Genomic DNA, 25516 nt, shown 5'->3' with positions numbered 1-25516 from the left:
CGACTGCGTGGCCTCACACAGTTCCAACTCCATCATGAAGTTCGCTGACAGTAGTAGGCCTGATTACCAACAACGATGAGGTGGCCTACAGAGAGGAGGTAGGCACTCAGACGGCGTGGTGCCAGGTAAACAACCTCTCCCTCAATGTCAGCAAAACAAAGGAGCTGATTGTGGACTTCAGGAGGATCCAGGCTGGACACGCCCCCATCAACACCAGGTGTCGCAGGAAGGCCAAGAAAATCATCAGGGACCACAGCCACCCAAACCATGCCCTGTTCTCCCCGCTTCAATCGATCAGACGCAGGCAGTACAGCAGCATCATGACAAACACTGGAAGACTGACTAATAGTTTCTACCATCAGGCTGCTGAATAGCCAACCCTAGTCAGCTACCCCCCCCCCCCCCCCAAACTGACTTTTACTCTGCTCCCACCTCAACGACATTCATCACTGTTGTTAATATGTATATTAGAGTAAAAAAAAAAAAGTAAAATAATAATTTTTTTATTTCACTTGGTCCCCCACCCCCTCAATGGTCATGCTTCTCCCCCTATGGTCATTCCACCCCACCCCTTCAACAATCTTTACTCTGCCTCCACCCCAATGGACATTTTATTTATTCATCACTGCTACAGTTGTTATGACGTGTGTGTGTGTGTGTATAGTGCTATTTATATTGTAGTTTTTTTTATTACCATTTTCATTGTTTTATTTCACTTACTCCTGCATGTTGAAGCTCGGAGCCTACAATGTTCACTGTACTCTGCAATCACACCTGAAACCCTGTACATGTGACTATTAAAAACTCAATCTGATGTAGAAGGTATTTTAGAAACCTGGTAAAAGTTTTGTGGTTCACCTAGACTACATGCTGTTCTTTTTGTTACCATTACGAACACTGGAAAGTATCAGACCACAACTTACATTATTTCATGTGATGGTTTTCGTTAGGGTCCATTGGATTTAACAGACTTAATTAGACTTGTCACTTTCCTCGCTTATCTATTGCACTTACTGTATCTCCTATCATCTCCCTTTTTTATTTCTCTCCATTCCCCTCTCCCTGCTGTCTCTCTCTCCCTTTCCACTCCTCTCTCCCTTCTTCCTCTGCCTTTTACTCTCCCTTCATTTTCTGTCTGTCTCTTCCCCTCCTCTGCCTCGCTCCCTCTCCCCTCCCTGTGGTGCAGGGCTGGGTCAGGGGGAGGGAGACTGTCTTGTGGACGCTGGTGTCTGGGCTCGAGCAGAGTGGGCGGTGCTCAGTGTCTACTCGGGGCTCTAACGAGAGTGTGATTCATGGCACAGGGGGCACCCTGGGGACAGGATTAGATGTGCTCTGTCTAAGCGCTCCCCCGAGACTACAGATATTTTATCTCCAGAGTGGCAAGACCAGTGCTAGACTTGCAGCTCTGCTTGAACTGTATGTTGTGCCACCGCTGATCAATATGGCTTGATCTTTAATGAATCATTAGTCTCTTTTATTTTTCTAGGCAAGTCAGTTAAGAACAAATTCTTATTTTCAATGACAGCCTAGGAACAGTGGGTTAATTGCCTTGTTCAGGGGCAGAACGACAGATTTTTACCTTGTCAGCTCAGGGATTCGATCTTGCAACCTTTCGGTTACTAGTCCAACGCTTTAACCACTAGGCTACCTCCCACCCCAATGTAGTGATATGTAGTGAGGGCCAGCCAACGAGAGCATACAGGTCGCAGTGGTGGGTAGTGTATGGGGTTTCAGTGACAAAATGGATGGCACTGTGATAGACTACATCCAATTTGCTGAGTAGAGGGTTGGAGGCTATTTTGTAAATAATGTCGAAGCTTGCTTATTTAAAGCTATGAGTGTGAGATATATATTTGTTTCCATCAAAGACTGAGGTCCACCAACAAAAATGGAGTAGTGGAGCAATATTCCAAGGTCCATTCAATGATTATACATTTTCACAAATAGCAAATCAAGTTCTTCCCTCACCTCCCCATAGCTGTGCTCTCAGGTGGACACTTTCCCCTAGCAATTAAAAAAGGTTTGTCAGCTACTGAAAATGTTTATCTAACTCAGAGCCTTGAATGAATAAAAAGCCCTTCCACTATTTGCAATTTTTATTTATTTTACCTTTTTTTAACTAGGCAAGTCAGTTAAGAACAAATTCTTATTTTCAATGACGGCCTAGGAACAGTGCCTTGTTCAGGGGCAGCTCGGGGATTCCTTGTCAGCTCGGGGATTTGAACTTGCAACCTTTCGGTTACTAGTCCAACGCTCTAACCACTAGGCTACGCTGCCGCCCATATGCCACAGTGATGTAGCCCAAATAATCTTTGGCAATGCAGCTGAATTAATGATGATCTTGAAAAGCAGTTGTCTTCATGAGTGTGTTGACCTTTCTCTATGCGTCACCCCCATGAAGCAGCAATTAGCCATTTTGTTTGCGTAGCGATGATGTGAGTGAGAGGGAATAAAGGGATTTTTGGGGCACCCCTGGAGAGAGGTGGTGAAAGCTACACACAGCCTCATTAGCATAGTCACACCACATCTCATTTCCATACAATTACTGGCCATTTTCTGTGTCATTGTTAAGAGGTTGCTTGCTTAGCTTGCCATCCCAAGTCAATTCCCTGCTTGTCAGAATGGATTTATGAATGATGAAAATATGTTAGTTATTTTCTTATTCCTGAACGACATTTCTTTAAATGTATGGGAACGAACAAATATCCTACATGAAATGGCCAATTTATTACAATTCAAGATGTGGCACGAGGGCTGCCTGTTTTATGGATTTTCTGTGTATGAAACAGAGTATTCCCACATTTATAAACCCTTACCCAACAATAAATATGTAATTGATGCTTGTCCCTCTTCTCAGGGGCTTCGTGTATGACAGTAGAAACAACCTTCAGATGAGGGGCCTGGTTGTCCTACTGATGTCCAAGGCAGCCGGTCCCGGCCAGCACAAAGCCTCAGACGTCTTCCCCCAGGATATGGTCAGTGGCATCTACCCCAGGTAAACACGCCTCTCTGGGGCTTTGTGTTCACATTCCTCTATCTTCCTTTCCTTAACTAATTTCCTTTATTACCACTGACTTGGTGAAAAGACAGGAAAATACTTGTCATTGCTCCTGATCTGACAGCACCCACACACACCAGCTCCAATTTATGTCCTTTTTTCTGATGACGACATTCACTCACACAAGCACACATACACAGAATGTTGCCCAGAAGAGGGAATTCTGTGTGAAGATCACTCTACAACCTTGCCAAGTGGTTACCAGAAGTCGCTGTTGTGTTTGGCAGGTGATGCGCTGGGTGTCTGAATGGCCCTTTTCTCCTAGCTGGCAAGCAGCACTGCCTCTACTATAGGATCAGTGAGGGAGTCTGTCAAGCAGGGCATGTGGAGGGGATATTGTGGGGTGGCTGAAATTAATATGCTTACAGTCTGACTTGTCCAAGGTTAATAATTTGGTAAGATTAAGGCACCAGCTATTGACATGACCAACTATTCAGATTAAAGAGAATGAACGGTATCTTAAACTACTAATGTATTTTTTAAATCTTCTGTTTTGGACTCAACGTGGCAATGTCGGGTTCATACATGCATAGTACACCATTTATCTTTTCCTGGCGGAGAAAACCTAGCAGTACATTGAATGCATAAAATATTTGGAGTGGCTGCGGTTCCTGATTTTCTGGAACCTGGAAGTTTTGGACTAAAGATAGAGATTTCTGCACATGTGCAGGATCTGCTGCGTGCTTCCTCCTTCAGTCCTTTCAGCTGTGCTCGCTCACTACTTGACTCCACTGCCGCTTGTTCGAAGAAACGTAGTTCTTTGTCTGTTGTAACAGTGATCAAATCAACATTTTATAAAAAAATAATATTTTAACAAGGCAAGTCAGTTAAGAACAAATTCTTATTTACAATGACGGCCTACACCGGCCAAACCCGGACGACGCTGGGCCAATTGTGCGCCACCCTATGGACTCCCAATCACTGCCGGATGTGATACAGCCTGGAATCGATCCAGAGTGTCTGTAGTGACACCTCTAGCACTCAGATGCAGTTTCTTAGACCGCTGCGCCACTCGGGAGCGCAAGTATGACACAACAGGCAGTCTAGAGATTTCATGTAATTTTTTCAGAAGGGGAGTTAGCCTACATGCAGCTATTTAGGCAAGCTATATACAAAGTATATCAACAAGCAAGACACGGAGAGTCATTTAATGGGAAACCATTGGCTATTGGGAGACAGAGTTCTTATTTCTGGCAGTATGGCAGCATAACTATAAAGATTACATCACATAAAACGCTGATAGTTTTGCCCCAATGCAATCTATTGTGCAATATCTGTTACAAAATACAGATAGCCTTCATATATATTTTTGGGAAGGTTCGTTCAAATCCCCACCAAGTTTTTATTTTAGCTGTTCAGAAATACAGTACCAGTCAAAAGTTTAGACGCACCTACTCATTCAAGAGTTCAATTTTTTTCTTTTTTATTATTTTCTACATTGTAGAATAATAGTGAAGACAACAAAACTATGGAATCATGTGTAAACCAAAAGTGTTAAACATACAAAATATATTTGAGTTTCTTCAAAGTAGCCACCCTTTGCCTTGATGACAGCTTTGCACACTTTTGGCATTCTCTCAACCAGCTTCATGAGGAATACTTTTCCAACAGTCTTGAAGGAGTTCCCACATATGCTGAGCTCTTGTTGGCTGCTTTTCCTTCACTCTGCGGTCCAACTCATCCCAAACCATCTCAATTGGGTTGGATTGATTGTGGAGGCCAGGTCATCTGATGCAGCACTTTATCACTCTCCTTGGTCAAATAGCCCTTACAGAGCCTGGAAGTGTGTTGGGTCATTGTCTTGTTGAAAAACAAATGATAGTCCCACTAAGTGCAAACCAGATGGGATGGCGTATCGCTGCAGAATGCTGGTTAAGTGTGCCTTGAATTCTAAATAAATCACTGACAGTGTCACCAGAAAAGCACCCCCATACTATCACACCTCCTGGAGATCATCCGTTCACCTACTCTGCGTCTCACAAAGACATGGCAGTTGGAACCAAAAATCTCAAATCTGGACTCATCAGACCAAAGGACAGATTTCCACCGGTCTAATGTCCATTGCTCGTGTTTCTTGGCACAAGCAAGTCTCTTCTTCTTATTGGTGTCCTTTAGTAGTGGTTTCTTTGCAGCAATTCGACCATGAAGGCCTGATTCACGCAGTCTCTGAACAGTTGATGTTGAGATGTCTGTTACTTGAACGCTATGACGCATTCATTTGGACTGCAATATGAACGTATCCTCTGCAGCAGAGGTAACTCTGGGTCTTCCTTTCCTGTCTCATGAGAGCCATTTTCATCACAGCAGTTGATGGTTTTTGCAACTGCACTTGAAGAAACTTTCAAAGTTCTTGAAATGTTCTGGATTGACTGACCTTCATGTCTTAAAGTAATGATGGACTGTCATTTCCCTTTGCTTATTCGAGCTGTTCTTGCTATAATATAGACTTGGTCGTTAACCAAATAGCCCTATCTTCTGTATACCACCCCTACCTTTTCACAACACAACTGATTGGCGCAAACAGATTAAGAACAATAAATCCCACAAATTAACTTTTAATGAGGCACACCTGTTATTTGAAATGCATTCCAGGTGACTACCTCATGAAGCTGGTTGAGAGAATACCAAGAGTGTGCAAAGCTGTCATCAAGGCAAAGGGTGGCAACTTTGAATAATCTCAAATATAAAATATATTTTGATTTAACACTTTCCATATGTGTTATTTCATAGTTTTGATGTCTTAACTATTATTCAACAATTTATAAATTAGTATAAATAAAGAAATCCTGAAATGAGTAGGTGTGTCCAAACTTTTTACTGGTACAGTAGGATGCAAAGACAGGCTACATCATAATGTCGTTCAAATTGGTTGAGCGGTTCAGAAAAGGATGAGTAAAGCACAGAGTAAAGAGAGTAACTTGAACGTGTGTGTAAAATAACAACGTGATTCGAATCCTTAGTTTTGAGAAAGTGGTTTCTGGAGGGGCAGGAGAACTCTGTAATCGTATCCTTGGTTTAAAATATTTAGTGATTGTGAGTTGCGCGCTCGTCCCTTTCATTGTGAAACTGCACTTACAAATTCTTAACATACTGTATTGTACGCATTGGAATTAGTAACAAATCATGCGAATTGGATGACGTAACATATCAATCATACGAAATGGATAGTGGACATCCACAAATGAATACGTAACATATCATAATAAATGGAGGGACACAAATGTATTGTCAACACGGTCAGAAACACTCTGCTCACAACCGTTTATCTTTTAAATTGTGTCGCTGGCGTGTTGTTTGAATTTTGGAATATAAATTGCGCAGTAGGCATAAGGCTTTTAACAGGCGCGAGTCCATCTTTATCCTGTTGGCACAACACTAACTTTTTACGCGCTCGAGAAATGTATAGTGAATCAAACGTTAACCCACTTTTTAGATAACAAAAAGTTAGGTCGATATTTTCTTATGTCAACCATCCATCAAAATCAAATAATTACATGTGTCCGCCTTTTGTCTTTATAAACGTTCACACACGTATTCCATGATATGGGGTAATCTGGGCAACATCAACTGTTGATTACCAGTGATAATCATTCACGTAATGTTACCATATGCTATATATAACCAATACTCATCTTCCGAGGAAATAGGGTATTTGATGCAAACATAAGTATAATTTTCCATTGTATAAATGTATATTAAATGATTTATAGATACAAAGTGCTTTCATTTCTAAACGGTAAAACAAAGTTGTATGAAAATACCCTCAAATAAAAGGTCACATTCTGTACTGTTGCCTCAGATGAAACATTTTATTTCAAATCCAAAGTGAGTATAGAGCCAAATTAAACTTTTAGCTACACTTTCCAAATAAATACAGAGGAGTGTATGTTCGCTGTCAGCTGGTAGCTACTGTAGGGAAGTTACAATCTAATGAAGCATTTTGTTAAATAACAAATTATTTTAGTCCAGGGGTCATGTTAACCCAGGATTCTGCTTTTTTTCATGCAGAGAAGGAAAAACTGCTTTTACAAAAAAAGGTTTTTCTCCGTTAAAATGGAAGATTAACATTTGGAAGTGTAGCTGGCTACATTCTTTCTATAATTAACATTATAATTATAATTGCCATGCATTGTTTTTACAAAAATACAAATTAACTTGTGTGGCACATCTGTCTGTTGTCATTTGATGATAAATATTTTTTTGCTGAAATGTGTTTCACAAAATGAAAAGATGAAATGTCTTGAGTCAATAAGTATTTAACCCTTTTGTTATGGCAAGCCTAAATAAGTGTGGTCAACAAGTCACATAAGTTGCATGGACTCTGTGTGCAATAATTGTTTAACATGATTTTTAAATGACTACCTCATATCTGTACCCCACACATACAATTGTCTGTAAGCTCCCTCAGTTGAGCAGTGAATTTCAAGCACAGATTCAACCACAAAAACCAGGGAGGTTTTCCATTGGTTCGCAAAGAAGGGCACCTATTGATAGATGGGTAAAACAAATAAAAAAGCAGACATTGAATATCCCTTTGAGCATGATGCAGTTATTAATTCACTTTGGATGATATATCAATACACCCAGTCACTACAAAGATATAGGCACCCTTCTTAAATCAGTTGCAAAAAAAGAAGAAATATAAGGAAACCACTAAGGGATTCCACTCCGAGGCCAATGGTGATTTTAAAACAGAGTTTAGTGGCTGTGATGGGAGATAACTGAGGCTGGATCAACAACATTGTAGTTTCTCCACAATATTTAACATAAGTTAGAGTGAAAATAAATAAAAATATTCCAAACCATGCATACGGTTTCCAATATGGCAAAAATTTGTACTTTTTGTCCAGAATAAAAAGCATTATGTTTGTGGCATATCTAACACATCACCGAGAACATATTTTCAAGCATGGTGGTGGCTGCATCATGTTATGGGTATGCTTATCATTGGCAAGGACTAGGGAGTTTTTTAGGATAAAAAGAAACAGAATGGAGCTAAGTACAGGCTAAATCCTAGAGAGAAAAAACATAGCAGAATTGCAAAGGAAAATCCATATTTCAGACTGTCCAATAAAAGATAGGCAAAAGAACAGATACTGGACAGAGGAACTCATCCTAGAAGGCCAGCATCCCGGGTTCGCCTCTTCACTGTTGACGTTGTGACTGGTGTTTTGTGGGTACTATTTAATGAAGCTGCCAGTTGAGGACTTATGAGGCGTCTGTTTCTCAAACTAGACACTAATGTACTTGTCCTCTTGCTCAGTTGTGCACCGGGGCCTCCCACTCTTCTTTCTATTCTTGTTAGAGACAGTTTGTGCTGTTCTGTGAAGGGAGTCGTACACAGCGTTGTACGAGATCTTCAGTTTCTTGGCAATTTCTCGCATGGAATAGCCTTCATTTCTCAGAACAAGAATAGACTGATGAGTTTCAGAAGAAAGTTATTTGTTTCTAGACATTTTCCTTAAATCTGCTGTTTCCAGCTACAATAGTCATTTACAACATTAACAATGTCTACACTGTATTTCTGATCAATTTGATGTTATTTTAATGGACCAAAAAATGTGTTTTTTTTCAAAAACAAGGACATTTCTAAGTGACCCCCAAACTTTTGAACGGTAGTGTATGTTCCTGAGTGGCCTAGTTACAGTTTTGACTTAAATTGTCCTGAAAATCTTTAGCAAGACTTGAAAATGGCTGTCTAGCAATGATCAACAACCAACTTGACAGAGCTTGAAATTAAGTAATATTGGGCAAATATTGTACAATCCAGGTGTGCAAAGCTCATAGACTTATCCAGAAAGACTCACGGCTGTAATTGCTGCAAAAGGTGATTCTAACATGTATTGACTCTGCGGTTTTAATCATTATCTAATCAAGATATTGTATATTAGTGTTTTATTTTCCATACATTTTGCTAGATTTTTTTCCACTTTCAAATTAGAGTATTTTGTGTAGATCATTGACAAGAAATTACACTTAAATCCATTTTAATCACACTTTCTAACACAAAAAAATGTGGAAAAAGTAATGGGGTGTGAATACTTTCTGAAGGCACTGTATGTGACATCGAGCACAATTTTCAGATACCTTTTTGGCTCTTGAGTGCTACTTTTAAAGCTACTGGCTTAAAGTATACACAACCTTGTAGTGTCTCTTAAAAAAAAAAGCTAATCTACATCATCCTTTTTTTAAGTCACTGCAAGATGTTGCATCCAGTTTCATGGCCTCGTGCCTTTATGTCATGTGTCGTGACTCATGATGACTAACTATTGTATTGTACTCACTGACATTTGCATACACAATCATATGTGTGTAGACACACACACTAAACCTAACCCTAGCTCCTAACCCCAACACTAATTCTAACCTGAACCCTAAACCCCCTACAAATAGCATTGTGGGGACTAACAAAATGTCCCCAGTTGGTCAAATTAGTTTTTGTTTACTATTCTTGTGGGGACATGTCCACACACACGCAAACTCAGAGAAATCTCTGCTGGGTCACCTCATTTGCTCCTTTCACTTTTTCTGTACCACAACCCCCCCCCCTTTTCCTCTCTCTCCTTCTGTCTTACCCCCTCTTCCCTGTCAGAGTGTGGGCTCATTAGCACCTGGGCCAGAGCACTGATGGGGGGATTGATTGATACCTCTAGGGGAATGTTCTCCCCCCTTCTGACAGCCAGCATTTGTAAAATGTCTCCCACTCCAGTGCCCAATACTGATGGCTCACCAGGGAACTAAACACAGAGAGAGGGCCAGAGCTGTACAGAATCAGAGAGATGGAGAGAGAAAGACAGACAGAATCAGAGAGAGTGAGAGAGGCCAGATACACAGCTGTATTGCAGGGTAATGGGGACCCTGTAGAGGGAGGAAAATGGAACAGAACACTCAGGACAATGGGCGTGTTGGGGGCGGGAACGCCTCAGCGAGATGGCATCAGTTGCTATGCAACCGGGTGCCGAAGCTATTTATACACAAGTCCCCTTTTTCCTCTCCTGGCGAAGACGCTGCTTATCATGAGTTGTAGATCTAAGGCAGAGAAGGGGCGAGGATTCTGTAGGGGTCCTAGGGTGGGGTGGGAGGAGTGGTGAATATCGTCAGAATAGCTCCTAGTGCCAACATTATTATTTAGCTGCGTTTGTACAGGATGTACTCAATATCCTGCTTTTTACTTTTGCTGCTGTAACAATGTGTTCGGTATTTGTCTGATATATTTGTACCAAGGTTACATTTGATGTAGGGAGTATGAACATAAAAATTATTAAACTATTTTGAATGTTGAATCCAATAATCAAATAGGCCTATTTTGAATGTAAGGTCTAATTACATCTTGTTAAATTAGATCAATTGTTCTCAACATTTAGGCTGTCATTTTCATCCCTAACTTGAATTGTCTGTTAAAACATCTACAGCAACACAATTGAATCCTGTGTGTTAACAATAATATCAATGCAGTGTCAGGGATTGAAATGAAAGACATTGCCAAATTTTCTCCACAGAAGGGGGACAATAGATATGATTGAGCAGAGAAATAAATTACAATATTGCATTTTAATAACGACTCTCTCTGAGCAACTGTAGAACATGCAATTACCTGCCGTTAGACAAAGCACATATGTGTATGGGCAGGAACAATTAGAATTGACAGACGACTGGAATTGAAATGTCTTATCAGGACTGTTTCACACCGGCTGAAAGATGGTCCTAAGTGGCCATCAGCGCACCCATCCCTGGCTCCCTCCACAGACCGATCCCCCTGTCTGTCTCGCCCTGGCAGGCTCAGCCCATATGGAGAGGGACGTAATTATCCACCCGCAATGAATGAATCAACATTTGATTATAGGCTTCCTCAGGCCAAGTTCAAAAACCAGTTGATCGTCTTTTTTATGGTAATCAAGAACAGCACTGAGTAAAGGCTTTTTTTCTCAATAATGGTAAACTTTTTTCTCTAGGTTATATAAAATCTATTTAAAAATAATCTCTGAAAAATCGTCATTTGTAGGATGTGTGAACGCGCTTTGGTGATGCAATTTCACTTCCTTATGCTATAAAATACATTTTATAGCATTTTAATCCAAATTATAATTATTAATGTTCGGAATCGTTAAGTGGTGTTTTCCTCTAACAGAACATTAACATATCCAAAAAGTCGGATTTCGTAAACTAATACATCCGATAATAACCACTGAGCGCTTTTGATATAGCGGTGCAGGTTTCTCGTAACCGCTGTTGAGGATTTTACATTTTGTGGTCGTCTTCAAAGTTGTATCAGCAGGTCGAAAAAACCAACATCATCATGACAGACCTAAATTAAATGAAAGACTTTCGAGAAGAAATATGACACGTTCAATGTGAAAGTGAGCCTGTCAGGTAGTCAGTAGCCTTAATAATACTAGCACATAATCCAGCCTGACACGATGCAATTTTCCTGATTAATTCCTTTTTTTTAGCACTTTTTTTCCCGTCTGGCCGTCACCCTAATTCTGGCCATGCTACAATGGAAAACCTTCCAGTAACTTATGAACGGATTATGATGAAGACATGAGGTCTGGACCATTGGTTTTCTTTAGAGGATTGTCTACACAATTTAGTCATTGGTCAAACTGTGTTTTTGATTAGACACCCTATAATTTGCACTTTTGATCTTTAAACCATTGTAACATTTGATACATGCTTTTGTAGAAGTGAATGTGAAATAGAATGAGTATTGGGGAAAGTGACACATTTTGTTGTTTTGGATTTGAAATTATACAATGACTGAGGTTAATGTACAGACCGTCAGCCACTCCTCAGTTTTAGAAATGTAGAAATTACAGCATTTTTTTTTTCATAGTCCCCCCCGCCCGCCCGCCCATTTTAGGGGATCAAAAGTATTGGAACAAATTCACTTATGTGTATTAAAGTAGTAAAAGGTTTAGTATTTGGTCCCATATTCATTGCACGCAATGACTACATAAATATTGTGACTATAAATTAGTTGGATGAATGCTGTTTGTTTTGGTTGTGTTTCTGATTATTTTGTGCCCAATAGAAATTAATGGTAAATAATGTATTGTCATTTTGGAGTCACTTTTATTGTAAATAAGAATATAATGTTTCTAAACACTTCTACATGGATGTGGAAGCTACCCTGATTTTGAATAATCCTGAGTGAGAAAGTTAGACGCACAAATATATATGCTAACCTCCCCTCTTATTGTAATGGTGAGAGGTTAGGATGTTTTGGGGGTATGATATTTGTGTGGCTGTAACTTTTGGTCCCCTAAAATGGGGGGGACTATGTACAAAGAGTACTGTAATTTCTTAACGGTTCACCCTATATGGATGAAAATACCCTCAAATTAAAGCAGATACCCACAGACTTCCAGTCATTGTTCTAATGCTAGTTAGTATTGGCTCATGAAACTACCTTTAACTTGCTTCATACTGGAGACATAAAAATGGTATCCACTAGTTAATCTGACTAGGGAAGTAGATAAAGGGCCTCATTGCCAAAATCCCAAAGTATTATTTTAACCTCGTTATATCATATTTAAATCCAAATTGCTGGAGTGCAGAGTCAAAACAACAAAATGTGTCTATGTCCAATACCTTTGGAGCTCACTGTATGTGTTAAATTTGATGTTTTATTGATGTCATAAAGTGTGTTTTTCTCCTCTGCAGCCAGCGGAACCTGGCTGAAATCACAGAGCTCATCCACACGGCTTTCCTGGTGCACCGTGGGATTGTCAATCTCAAGGAGTGGACCAACTCAGACGGACCCCTGAAGGACATGCAGTTTGGAAACAAGATGGCCGTTCTCAGTGGGGACTTCTTGCTCGCTAACGCCTGCACCGGACTGGCCCAGCTAAACAATACTAAGGTATGAAATAGTCATCATATAACAAATTCTGTTGGAGATAGAAAGATTTCTTGCCCTGGAGCTTTTTTGTTCGGCCTTCAAATTAGTCTTCCAAAATGCAATCTGAATTCAGCATTTACATGTCTGAGGTCTCAATAGTTTTTCAGTGAGATGAAATGATACTTGACAATGTTGAGATCGTTGCAGTATGGCTAACGATATTGATGAGAACACAAACCGTCTAAGCGGAGGAGTTAAACACCACTCAATTTTTCCTGGCTGTTGTGGATTGATTGAATCAACAAATCTATTCTCTCACTTAGACCTCTGGCAGGCTGACAGATACTCACACACATAAATAAATAAAAATATGTTTGGGTGGGAATAATTCACCCGCATATATACAGTACGTAGAAGAGGTTGCGTTCTCTTACGGCCTTCTACTCATTCTTACCAAGCACTTCTGCAGATTATGTTTGTGTGTCTGTGCATGTGTCCGTGTCTGGGTGCAGGCATGGGTGTCACAGATCACTTCGTGTGTACGCTGGCAACCCATTGCTGACAATCTGTGACGAAGCTCAACTGTCAGAATGTGGCTGCACAAAATAATCGAAATAACCTATTTTCTCTCTGCTTTGCAATCTTAACAAATTCTCCTCCTTGCATCAGCTCAGATGGTTCATGCTCAGATAGAAAAACGGGCATTTAAAATGCCACCTCAGGTCATGGTGATCATGATCAAAGGGATAGTAGAAGTACTTTTTCCCCCCTCAAATACATTTGGGCATATTACAGCAAATACATCTGGCAGCTTTCAGAGGTTGTCAGTAACAGTAAACATAGGCATTATTACACCTTCACCTTATTACACTTTCATGTGTTTTGCAGTGTTAATATCTTTTCACCATTTCATCACATTCTAGAGCTCCCCCTGCTGGACAGACATGCATGTCAAAAATATGTTTGGGTGGGAATAATGCACCCCTATATACACAGTAAGTAGAACAGGTTGCTTTCTCGTATGGCCTTCTACTCATTCTTACCAAGTACCCACTCTTTCCCTCAGATGAAATCATATGTTATTGGTCGGATACACATATTGAGCAGATGTTATCACAGATGCATCAAAATGCTTATGTTTATAGCTCAAAGTGCAGTATACCTAAATTAAAATAAAGAAATATCAGAACGAGCAATGGCATAACCTGGAATATATACATATAGTTGAAGTCGGAAGTATACATACACCTTAACCTGAATTTAAATGTATTTGGCTTTCACAATTCCTGACATTTAATCCTTGTAAAAATCCCTGTCTTAGGTCACTTAGGATCACCACTTTATTTTAAGAATGTGAAATGTCAGAAAAATAGTAGTGATTTTATTTCAGCTTTTATTTCTTTCATCACATTCCCAGTGTGTCAGAAGTTTACATACACTCAATTACTATTTGGTAGCATTGCCTTTAAATTGTTTAACTTGGGTCAAACGTTTAGGGTAGCCTTCCATAAGCTTCCCACAATAAGTTGGGTGAATTTTGGCCAATTCCTCCTGACCGATCTGGTGTAACTGAGTTAGGTTTGTAGGCCTCCTTGCTCGCACACACTTTCAGTTCTGCCCACAAATTTTCTATAGGATTGAGGTCAGGACTTTGTGATGGCCACTCCAAAACCTTGACTTTGTTGTCCTTAAGCCATTTTCGCACAGCTTTGGGAGTACGCTTGGGGTCATTGTCCATTTGGAAGACCCATTTGCGACCAAGCTTTAACTTCTTGACTGATGTCTTGAGATGTTTCTTCAATATATCCACAATTTTCCTCCTTCATGATGCCATCTATTTTGTGAAGTGCACCAGTCCCTCCTGCAACAAAGCACCCCCACAACCGTGCTTCACGGTGGAGATGGTGTTCTTCGGCTTGCAAGCCTCCCCCTTTTTTCTCCAAAGATAACGATGGTCATTATGGCCAAACAGTTCTATTTTTGTTTCACCAGACCAGAGGACATTTCTCCAAAAAGTACAATCTTTGTCCCCATGTGCACTTGCAAACCGTAGTCGGGCTTTTTTATTGGCGGTTTTGTAGCAGTGGCTTCTTCCTTGCTGAGCGGCCTTTCAGGTTATGTCGATATAGGACTTGTTTTACTGTGGATATAGATACTTTTGTACTGGTTTGCACTTTTCGCACCAAAGTACGTTCATCTTTTGGAGACAGAACACATCTCCTTCCTGAGCGGTATGACGGCTGCGTGGTCCCATGGTGTTTATACTTGCGTACTATTGTTTGTACAGATGAACGTGGTACCTTCAGGTGTTTGGAAATTGCTCCCAAGGATGAACCAGACTTGTGGAGGTCTACAACATTTTTTCAGAGGGGTTTTCTTTTTGATTTTCCCATGATGTCATGCAAAGAGGCACTGAATTTGAAGGTAGGTCTTGAAATACATCCACAGGTACACCTCCAATTGTCTCAAATTATGTCATTTAGTCTATCAGAAGCTTCTAAAGCCATTACATAATTTTCTGGAATTTTCCAAGCTGTTTAAAGGCACAGTCAACTTAGTGTATGTTAACTTCTGACCCACTGGAATTGTGATAGTGAATTATAAAGTGAAATAATCTGTCTGTAAATAATTGTGTCGGCACATCTGGGGAAGGGTACCAAAACATTTCTGCAGCACTGAAGTTCCCCAAGAACACATTGACCTCCTCCATTCCTAGAGCTGGCCGCCCGGCCAAACTGAGCAGTCGGGGGAGAAGGGCTTTGGTCAGGGAGGTGACCAAGAACCCGATGTAACTCTAACAGAGCTTCAGAGTTCCTCTGTGGAGATGGGAGAACCATGGGAGAACCAGAAGGACAACCATCTCTGCAGCACTCCACCAACCAGTCCTTTATGGTAGAGTGGCCAGACGGAAGCCACTCCTCAGTAAAAGGCATACTGAGGCCCACTTGGAGTTTGCCAAAAGGACGATACCTTATATACATACATAAGTATTCAGACCCTTTGAGATGAGACTCGAAATTGAGCTCAGGCGCATCCTGTTTCCATTATTCATCCTTGAGATGAAAACTTGGAGTCCACCTGTGGTAAATTTCAATTGATTGGACAATTTGGAAAGTCACACGCCTGTCTATGTAAGGTTTCATAGTTGACAGTGCATGTCAGCAAAAACCAAGCCATGATTTCGAAGGAAATTTCCGTAGAGCTCTGAGACAGGATTGTGTCGAGGCACAGCGCTGGAGAAGGGTATCTGTGCCTCCCCAAGAACATAGTGGCCTCCATCATTCTTAAATGGAAAAAGTTTGGAACCACCAAGACTCTTCCTAGAGCTGGCCGCCTGGCCAAACTGAGCAATCGGGGGAGAAGGGCCTTGGTCAGGGAACCATCTCTGTATCACTCCACCAAACAGGCCTTTATGGTAGTGTCCAAACGGAAGCCACTCCTCAGTAAAATGCACATGCCAGTCCGATTGGAGTTCTGCTTTGTAAAAATGGGTTAGTGTATAGGTTGATTTAATTAATTTTAGAATAAGGCTTTAACGTAACAAAATCTAGAAAAAGACAAGGGGTCTGAATAATTTCCGAAGGCACTGTATGTTGTGGGTAAAACAGTATGTCAACATTATTAAAGTGACCAGTGTTCAATGACTATGTACATAGTGCAGCAGGGTAGAGTACCGGGTGGTAGCTGGCTAGTAACAGTTACAAAGTTCAGGGCAAGGTACTGGGCAGAGGCTGGCTACTGATGATTATTTAACAGTCTCATAGCCTGGAGATAGAAGCTGTTTCTCTCTGTCCCAGCTTTGATGCACCTGTACCGTCTCCGCCGTCTAGATGCTAGCAGGGTGAACAGGCCGGGTGGCTAAGGTCCTTGATGATCTTCTTGGCCTTCCTGTGATACCGGGTGCTGTAGATGTCCTGAAGGGCAGGCAGTGTGCCCCCTGTGATGCGTTGGGCTGACTGCACCAACCTTTTATAGAGCCCTACGGTTGTGGACGGTGCAGTTGCCATACCAGGCGGTGATACAGGCCGACAGGATTCCCTCAATGGTGCATCTGTAGAAATGTGTTTGTCTTAGAGACCAAGCCAATTTTCTACAGCCTCCAAAAGGTTGAAGAGGCGCTGTTGTGCCTTTTTCACCACACCGTCTGTCTTGATGCAAATTTACTGACCTCGACTTCTGGATGATAGCGGGGTGAATAGGCCGTGGTTGATCTCCTTGATAATCTTTTTGGCCTTCCTCTGACATGGGGTGCTGTAGATGTCATGGAGGGAAGGTAGTTTGCCCCCGGTGATGCGTTGGGCAGACCGCACCACACTCTGGAGAGCCCTGTGTTTGAAGTTGCCATACCAGGCAGTGATACAGCCCGACAGGATGCTCTCAATTGTGCATCTGTAAACATTTGAGGGTTTTAGGGGCCAAGCCAAATTTCTTCAGCCTCCTGAGGTTGTAGAGACTCTTGCACCTTCTTCACCACACTGTCTGTGTGGGTAGATGATTTCAGATCGTCAGTGATGTGTACGCCAAGGAACTTGAAGCTTTCCACCTTGTCTACCGCGATCCTGTCGATGTGGATAGGGGCGTTCTCCCTCTGCTGTTTCCTGAATTCCACCATCAGCTCGTTTTGTTGAGTGAGGTTATTTTCCTGGCACCACTCTCCCAGGGCCCTCACCACCTCCCTGTAGGCTGTCTCGTCATTGTTGGTAATCAGGCCAACTACTGTTGTGTCGTCTGCAAACTTGATGATTGAGTTGAAGGCGTGGGTGAACACGGAGTACAGGAGTGGGCTGAGCACGCACCCTTTTAGGGCCCCTGTGTTGAGGATTAGCGAAGTGGTTCAGTTACCTTTGCTTTTTTGGGTACAAGAACAATGGTGGACATCTTGACGCAAGTGTGGACAGCAGACTGGGATAGGGAGAGATTGAATATGTCTGTAAACACTCCAGCCAGCTGGTCTGTGCATGCTCTGAGGCTAGGGATGCCGTCTGGACCGGCAACCTTGCGAGGGTTAACACGCTTAAATGTCTTACTCACGTCGGCCACGGAGAAGGAAAGCCCACAGCAATACACTTGGTAGCGGGCGATGTCAGTGGCTGTGTTATCCTCAAACTGGGCAAAGAAGGTGTTTAGCTTGTCCGGAAGCAAGACGTCGGCGTCCGCGACGTGGCTGGTTTTCCCTTTGTAGGCCCTGCCACATGCGTCTCGTGTCTGAGCTGTTGAATTGCGACTCCACTGTGTGTCTGTACTGACATTTGGCTCTTCTTTTTTTTATTACCTTACGGAGGGAATAACTACACTGTTTGTATTCGGCCATATTCCCAGTCACCTTGCCATGGTTAAATGCGGTGGTTCAGTTTTCAGTTTTGCGCTAATGCTGCCATCTATCCAGGGTTTCTGGTTTGGGTAGCTTTTAATAGTCACAGTGGGTACAACATCACCTATACATTTCCTGATAAACTCAGTCACCATATCCGTGTATTCGTCAATGTTATTCTCAGAGGCGACCCGAAACATATCAAAACAATAAGTACTCACACTTGTGTTTAAACTATGTTCATGACACTGCCTATTAAACAAAAGGACAATGACAACCATATTCAATCCTTAATGGAGAATAAAATGTTTTAAACTCACCAATTGCTTGAGGTGTGATGTTAAATTGTATTTTTTTGTTTTGTGTTTGTGTCACCAAGACAGACATGACTGTAGTAGCAGTTGTAGCATTAGCACTGTGGTTTCGCAAAATATATTTTTTTAGGAGAGCAATTCATCTGGATTATGTGTCCCGGCTTTGAGAGGAATCCTAGGCCGGTACTTGTATAAATGGTAAAGTGATCTCAGAGCCCAGCTCCGGTTTCTCTCCCTCACAGACCTGTCGGCAAAACACGATCCGCCTGGATTTGGGAATAGAGTAAGGGGGAGGCGGGGGCTTATCTGATACTTTCCCCAAAAATGTTCCTCATACCCAGCCTAACAAAGATAGCACATCTGGTAGCACTTTAGGTGCATTGTCCTTTTGGGCCTTTTGTGAGGCTGGTTACCCAGAGGTCACTACTAAGACAGACAGTGCAACCACTTTTTTAAATTATGAAGAAAAAAAAACGTTAATGTATTGAGGGAGTACAATGTATGAATTCTCTTTTTCTTGTCATCTACGTAGACCTGTAAATTTTTGCCCATACGCTGTTCTTTCTGAAAAATTGGTTGTGAAAGAAGATAAAGCTAACCTTTTGTAAAAATCATGGTTTGAGATTTAAACTCAGTCACTGGTTTGAACAATCATAAAATAAGGTGTCTGATTGAATTTACTTTGGAGGATTAGTATCACATGTGTAAGCAAGGGTGCTATTTAAAATGTAGTCATGGATGCCCCCTGCAAGAGGGATATGGCAACTGCAGACAGATGACACAAGTTTAGTGGAGCTTAATGAGACAAAGCTGTTCAGCCTCCCAAAATTCTTTGACTTGGCATCCCAAAGGTCACAATTTTACCTGGGGCAAGTTGAATCTAAATAAGAAAAAACTAATTTAGTAAGAAGAACCTTTTTAATTTTTGAACATTTATTCCACATGCCCGCACACCTGGACCTAGTAGAATTCCTCGAAGGCGAGGGAGGGGGCTAGTGAAGAACATCTAAATCATGATGAATGTACGATACCACCCAGCAACACACTGTTGAACAGAGTGAAGTTATATCTAAAACAAGAAGAAGGTATCAATACCGAGTTGGGTTCTTAATGACAAAGAGCCACAGCAACAGATGTCAGACCACTGCTCAAGAGCCTCATCAACACCCACAGCCCCCATGACATTTCCTGATTTCTGCCTTGCCATCTGCCTTTCAGCTCCTCAGACTTGATACCTGATAAAGCCTCATAATATTTCAGTTTAAACTGGAGGTCGCTATAAATAAAAATTGAAAAAGCTCAGTCTGGGTGTACTTAAAGAAAACAGCAGGCAGTCCTCACTGGTCTGATAATGTGAGGAGTTAGAGCTGGTCAATTCACAGCCCAGACACCCACTAAGTCTCAACCCTTATGTTTACAGCCACTCCCTTAGTCTAGATCCCATCCTCTATACCAAGGATCAACAACTAGATTCAGCTGCGGTACAATTGTTTTCTTGAGATGGTCAGGGCACCGGAACATAATTACAAATAATTTGTAGACTGCACATTTTCTGCAAGAAGCCCAAAAATATTTAATATTTGAGTAACACTTTACTTGACATGCCATAACACTGTCATGACCCATATATTTACGGCTGGTTATGACACCTGCATAAGTGTCAAAACCCACATTTATTCAAATGTATTTTTCCCCCTTTTCCCTTGTGCGCAATTATAATTTAATATGGTCAATTTCATAAAATGTTGTGCGACAAACGTACAGTTGACATGTAGTCTATGGTGTAATGGAATATTTTGCGTTGTGTGGTAGGTTTTGACACTCTTATGAAGGTGTCATAACCAACCATAAAATAATGCAATATGTCACGTGTTATGATGCTGGGTGTCAAGTTAAAGTGTTACCCATTGACTAAAACATAATCATTTCAAACCTTGCTTACATTTGTATACAAGCACACCTCTCTCTGTGTGGGAATACTTTGGGGAACAGATTTCCAACATTAAAATCACTTGGAGCTGGTGTTTAGTCTTTTATGTCCAACAATAAAAATGTAAAAAATACATATATACAGTACCAGTCAAACATTTGGACACGCCTACTCATTCAAGGGTTTTTTATTTTTACTATTTTCTACATTGCAGAATAATGAAGACATCAAAACTATGAAATAACACATGGAATTATGTAGTAACCAAAAAAAGTCTTAAACATATCAAAATACATTCTCTCAACCAGCTTCACCTGGAATGCTTTTCCAACACTCTTGAAGGAGTTCCTACATATGCTGAGCACTTGTTGGCTGCATTTCTTTCAACCTGCGGTCCAACTCATCCCAAACCATCTCAATTGGGTTGAGGTCGGGTGGTTGTGGAGGCCAGGTAATTTGATGCAGCACTCCATCACTCTCCTTCTTGGTCAAATAGCCCTTACATAGCCTGGAGGTGTGTTGAGTCATTGTCCTGTTGAAAAACAAATGATAGTCCCACTAAGCCAAAACCAGATGGGATGGCATATCGCTGCAGAATGCTATAGTAGGCACACTGGTTAAGTGTGCCTTGAATTCTAAATAAATCACTGACAGTGTCACCAGCAAAACACCATCACACCTCCTCCTCCATGCTTCATGGCGGAGATAATCCGTTCACCTACTCTGAGTTTCACAATGACACGGCGGTTGGAACCAAAAATAAAACATTTGGTCTCATCAGACCAAAGGACAGATTTCCACCAGTGTAATGTCCATTGCTCATGTTTCTTGGCCCAAGCAAGTCTCTTCTTATTGGTGTTTATTGGTGTTTCTTTGCAGCAATTCGACCATGAAGGCCTGATTCACACAGTTGATGTTGAGATGTGACTGTTACTTGAACACTGAAGCATTTATTTTGGCTTCTATTTCTGAGGCTGGTAATGCTAATGAACTCTGGGTCTTCCTTTCCTGTGGCGGTCCTCATGTACTTTAGATTTGTGTGTATTGTTGTGAAATTGTTAGATATTACTGCACTGTTAGAGCTAGAAACACAAGCATTTCGTATCATCTGCTAAACATGTGAAATAAAATTTGATTTGAGAGCCAGTTTCATCAGCTTGATGGTTTTTGCAACTGCACTTTAAGAAACGTTCAAAGTTTTTGAAATGTTTTGCATTGACTGACCTTTATGTCTTAAAGTAATGATGGACTGTCATTTCTCTTTGCTTAGTTAAGCTGTTCTTGCTATAATATGGACTTAGCCCTATTTGGTAAAAGACCATCTTCTGTATACCACCCCTACCATGTCACAACACAACTGATTGATTGGCTCAAATGCAATAAGAAGATATTCCACAAATTAACTTAAGGCACACCTGTTAATTGAAATGCATTCCAGGTGGCTACCTCATGAAACTGGTTGAGAGAATGCCAAGAGTGTGCAAAGCTGTCAAAGGCAAAGGGTGGTTACTTTGAAGAATCTCAAATAAAATAAATACATTGTTTAACACTTTTTTGTTTACTACATGATTCCATGTGTTATTTAATAGTTTGTCTTCACTATTATTCTACAATGTAGAAAATAATAAAAAGTAAGAAAAATCCTTGAATGAGTAAGTGTGCCCAAACATTTGACTGGTGCTGTGTATAGATTTTTAGTTGTTGTTGCTCAGAAAACTTGGGGGGCCAAATACAATCCTGTTGGGGAACCCTGCCCTATACCATCTCTCTTTAGAGCAATTTCAATACTACATAAAAGTGCTTTCATGGTGGTTAACCAAAGCTTTTTTTATTTTGTGTTTGACAGGTTGTGGAGTTGATCTCAAGTGCCATTGGTGACTTGGTGCAGGGAATCTACCATGAGATGCCCAACAGTTTGGAGGTAAGACCATTTCCATACCACTACCAGGGACAGTGTAGCTAGTTAGCTGTAAACTCACCTAAACAAACTCACCTAAACAAACTGCACTGTCAATTTAGGAGTCTACAATCTCACCATGTTCAACCTGCAGATCGATGTGCCTCACAGAGTGGAGTCTTAACATACGCAACAGCAGATATACTTTTGAGGAGATGGGGAAATGTTGTCCATGCTACATCAATGGGCCACACAGTGCATTCTGGGACAAGGAGCCCTCCTTCAAGGAGTGAATGGGAGTCTATTGGGCGCTAGCTCAAAAACACAACATTTGCTTGAATTTCGTCAACAGAAAGTACAACATTACAAATCCTTTCTGAGATGTTAGATAATTAACTTGCTCTCCTGTAATATCGAATAGCTTTGGAATCATGACATACTTTCGAGGACATGGGCACGTTTCTTCGACATATACATTGACTTTGAGAAGGGATTGCGTGACGATTAGCGTAGCAACCACGACGTAGCATGACAATGTGAACGTGATTGGTCGACAGTCTGCTGTGTGTGGCTTTATACTTTCCTTCATTCATTTGATACCTATCTATAATATCTCTGGCAATGCAGCCTGGACTAAAGAGGCAGACAAATAGGAAATGTGCTAGACCCTCCATTAAATTACACATTTCTCAAGGTAGGAATATCGCAAAAATATGATCAATGGCTCATTCGAGAGAAGACATCCTCCCGAGTTATGACAGACAGTATTGAAGTCTGACATGTATGGTAAATGTTTTCATGATCTAGAAGCTGTATTCCTATCAACTTCCAGTGTAGTGAGAGTGACTTTATCACAGTGCTACATCATACTGGCCGGATTTCTGCCTGCTTGAACGCCAATAAGTCAGATACACATGAAATGAGAGTTGCACAAAAACAATGAAACATTCAAAGTGGGTGTACCTTTCCTTTTTAAGTATGTTTTATATAATCATAACAAACATAACATCATACTAATTTGAGTTTCTCTTATTGAGCTTTACTATGTTACGTCCAGCCTGTGAGACCAGGCTGCCAGAAAGGTACATTAGCAGGCCACTCATGTATTTTGTCAGGATGTAGCCCAGTGTTAAGATTGGCATATAGGAAAATATGGGCTTCTCCTCTCCAACTTCCCGCCCATTCTTAATGCTGTAGGCTATTTTACATTCAGCAAGCAAGAGAAATCATGCGTCTATCGTCCAATAAGCTATTAGTAGGTTAAAGAAAATAAGTGTCCAACAAGCTTTTGTAGGCTAGTATAGCTTTTCCTGGGACTCCACAAGATTTAAGAAAAGATGTGTAAATGTAACACTAAATGTGTGTGCTCACAAAAATAGAGATGTAAACTTGGCGCAGGCCATACATACACACGTTTCCCTTTATTAATCAGACCTGTTGTGAAAGTGTGCACATGTGAACTAGCATTAATGTGAACTAGCATTATAATTCCACCTTAAACACCCATCATTCACCTTTTATGGCGACAAAGCCCTTATTTGCTGTATACAGTGCATTCGGAAAGTATTTAGACCCCTTGACCTTTTCCACATTTTGTTACGTTACAGCCATATTCCCCCAAAAATCTACACACAATACCATAATGACAAAGTGAAAACAGGTTTGTAGTTTGCAAATAAAAACTGAAATACATTATTTATATAAGTATTCAGACCCTTTTGATATGAGACTCGAAATTGAACTCCGGTGCATCCTGTTTCCATTGATCATCCTTGATGTTTCTACAACTTGATTGGACATGATTTGGAAAGGCACTAATTTAATCCATTTTAGAATACGGCTGTAACAAAATGTGGAAAAAGTCAAGGGGTCTGAATACATTGTAAGAAGGGCCTTCGTCAGGGAGGTGACCAAGAACCCAATGGACACTCATACAGAGCTCCAGAGTTCCTCTGTGGATATGGGAGAACCTTACACAAGGACAACCATCTCTGTAGCACTCCACCAATCAAGCCTTTATGGTAGAGTGCCCAGACGGAAGCCACTCCTCAGTAAAAGACATGACAGCCCACTTGGAGTTTGTCAAGTCACCTAAAGGACTCCGACCATGAAAAACAAGATTCTCTGGATGCCAAGCGTCACGTCTAGAGGAAACCTGGCACCATCCCTACGATGAAGCATGGTGGTGGCAGCATCATGCTGTGGGGATATTTTTCAGCGGCAGGGACTGGGAGACTGCTCTTTCCCTTGATCCTGACTAAAGTACATAGAGATCTTTGATGAAAATCTGCTCCAGACCGCTCAGGACCTCAGACTGGTTCGAATGTTCACCTTCCAACAGGACAACAACTAAGCACACAGCCAAGACAATGCAGGAGTGGCTTCGGGACAAGTCTCAATGTCCTTGAGTGCCAAGCCAGAGCCTGGACTTGAACCCGATCTAACATCTCTGGAGAGACCTGAAAATAGCTGTGCAGTGACGCTCCCCATCTAACTTGACAGAGCTTGAGAGGATCTGCAGAGAAGAATAGGAGAAACTCCCCGAATACAGGTGTGCCAAGCTTGTAGCGTCATACCCAAGAAGGCTGTAATCGCTGATAAAGGTCCTTCAACAAAGTACGAAGTAAAGGATCTGAATACTTACGTAAATTTATATATATTTTTTTCTAATAAATTTGCAAACATTTCTAAAAACCTGTTTTTGCTTTGTCATTATGGGGTATTGTGTGTAGATTGATGAGGGAAAAAACTATTTAACCAATTTTAGAATAAGTCTGTAACAACAAAATGTGGAAAAAGTCAAGGGGTCTGAATTCTTTATGAAGGCACTATACAGTGCCTTCAGAAAGTGTTCATACCCCTTGACTTATTCCACATTTTGTTGTGTTACAGCCTCAGTTCAAAATGGATTAAATAGATTTGGGATGAGTTTGCTGTAAAGGAAAAGCATCCAACAAGTGCTCAGCATATGTGAGAACTCCTTCAAGACAGTTGGAAGAGCTACCTCATAAAGCTGGTTGAGAGAATGCCAAGAGTGTGCAAAGCTGTCAAGGCATAGGGTGGCTACTTTGAAGAATCTCAAATATAAAATAATTTGATTTGTTTAACACTTTTTTGGTTACTAAATGATTCCAAATGTGTTGTTTTATAGTTTGTCTTCACTAT

At 41.0% G+C, this 25516-nt stretch overlaps 1 protein-coding gene across 1 annotated transcript in view; it reads left to right on the top strand.

The window, feature by feature from the left end:
- Positions 1–25516, top strand: part of LOC115172455 (prenyl (decaprenyl) diphosphate synthase, subunit 2) — a 46053-nt gene that overhangs the window by 7776 nt on the left and 12761 nt on the right. Inside the window, exons 2-4 of the mRNA XM_029729913.1 lie at positions 2858–2995; positions 12722–12920; positions 22301–22375. Of these exons, the coding sequence (XP_029585773.1) occupies positions 2858–2995; positions 12722–12920; positions 22301–22375 (412 nt within the window). The remainder of the gene's footprint in view (positions 1–2857; positions 2996–12721; positions 12921–22300; positions 22376–25516) is intronic.

This window comes from Salmo trutta, chromosome 33, assembly GCF_901001165.1.
Source record: "Salmo trutta chromosome 33, fSalTru1.1, whole genome shotgun sequence".
NCBI classification, from domain to species: domain Eukaryota; kingdom Metazoa; phylum Chordata; class Actinopteri; order Salmoniformes; family Salmonidae; genus Salmo; species Salmo trutta.
The sequence above is the reverse complement of the archived record's forward strand: the minus strand, read 5'-3'. Positions and strand labels throughout refer to the sequence as shown.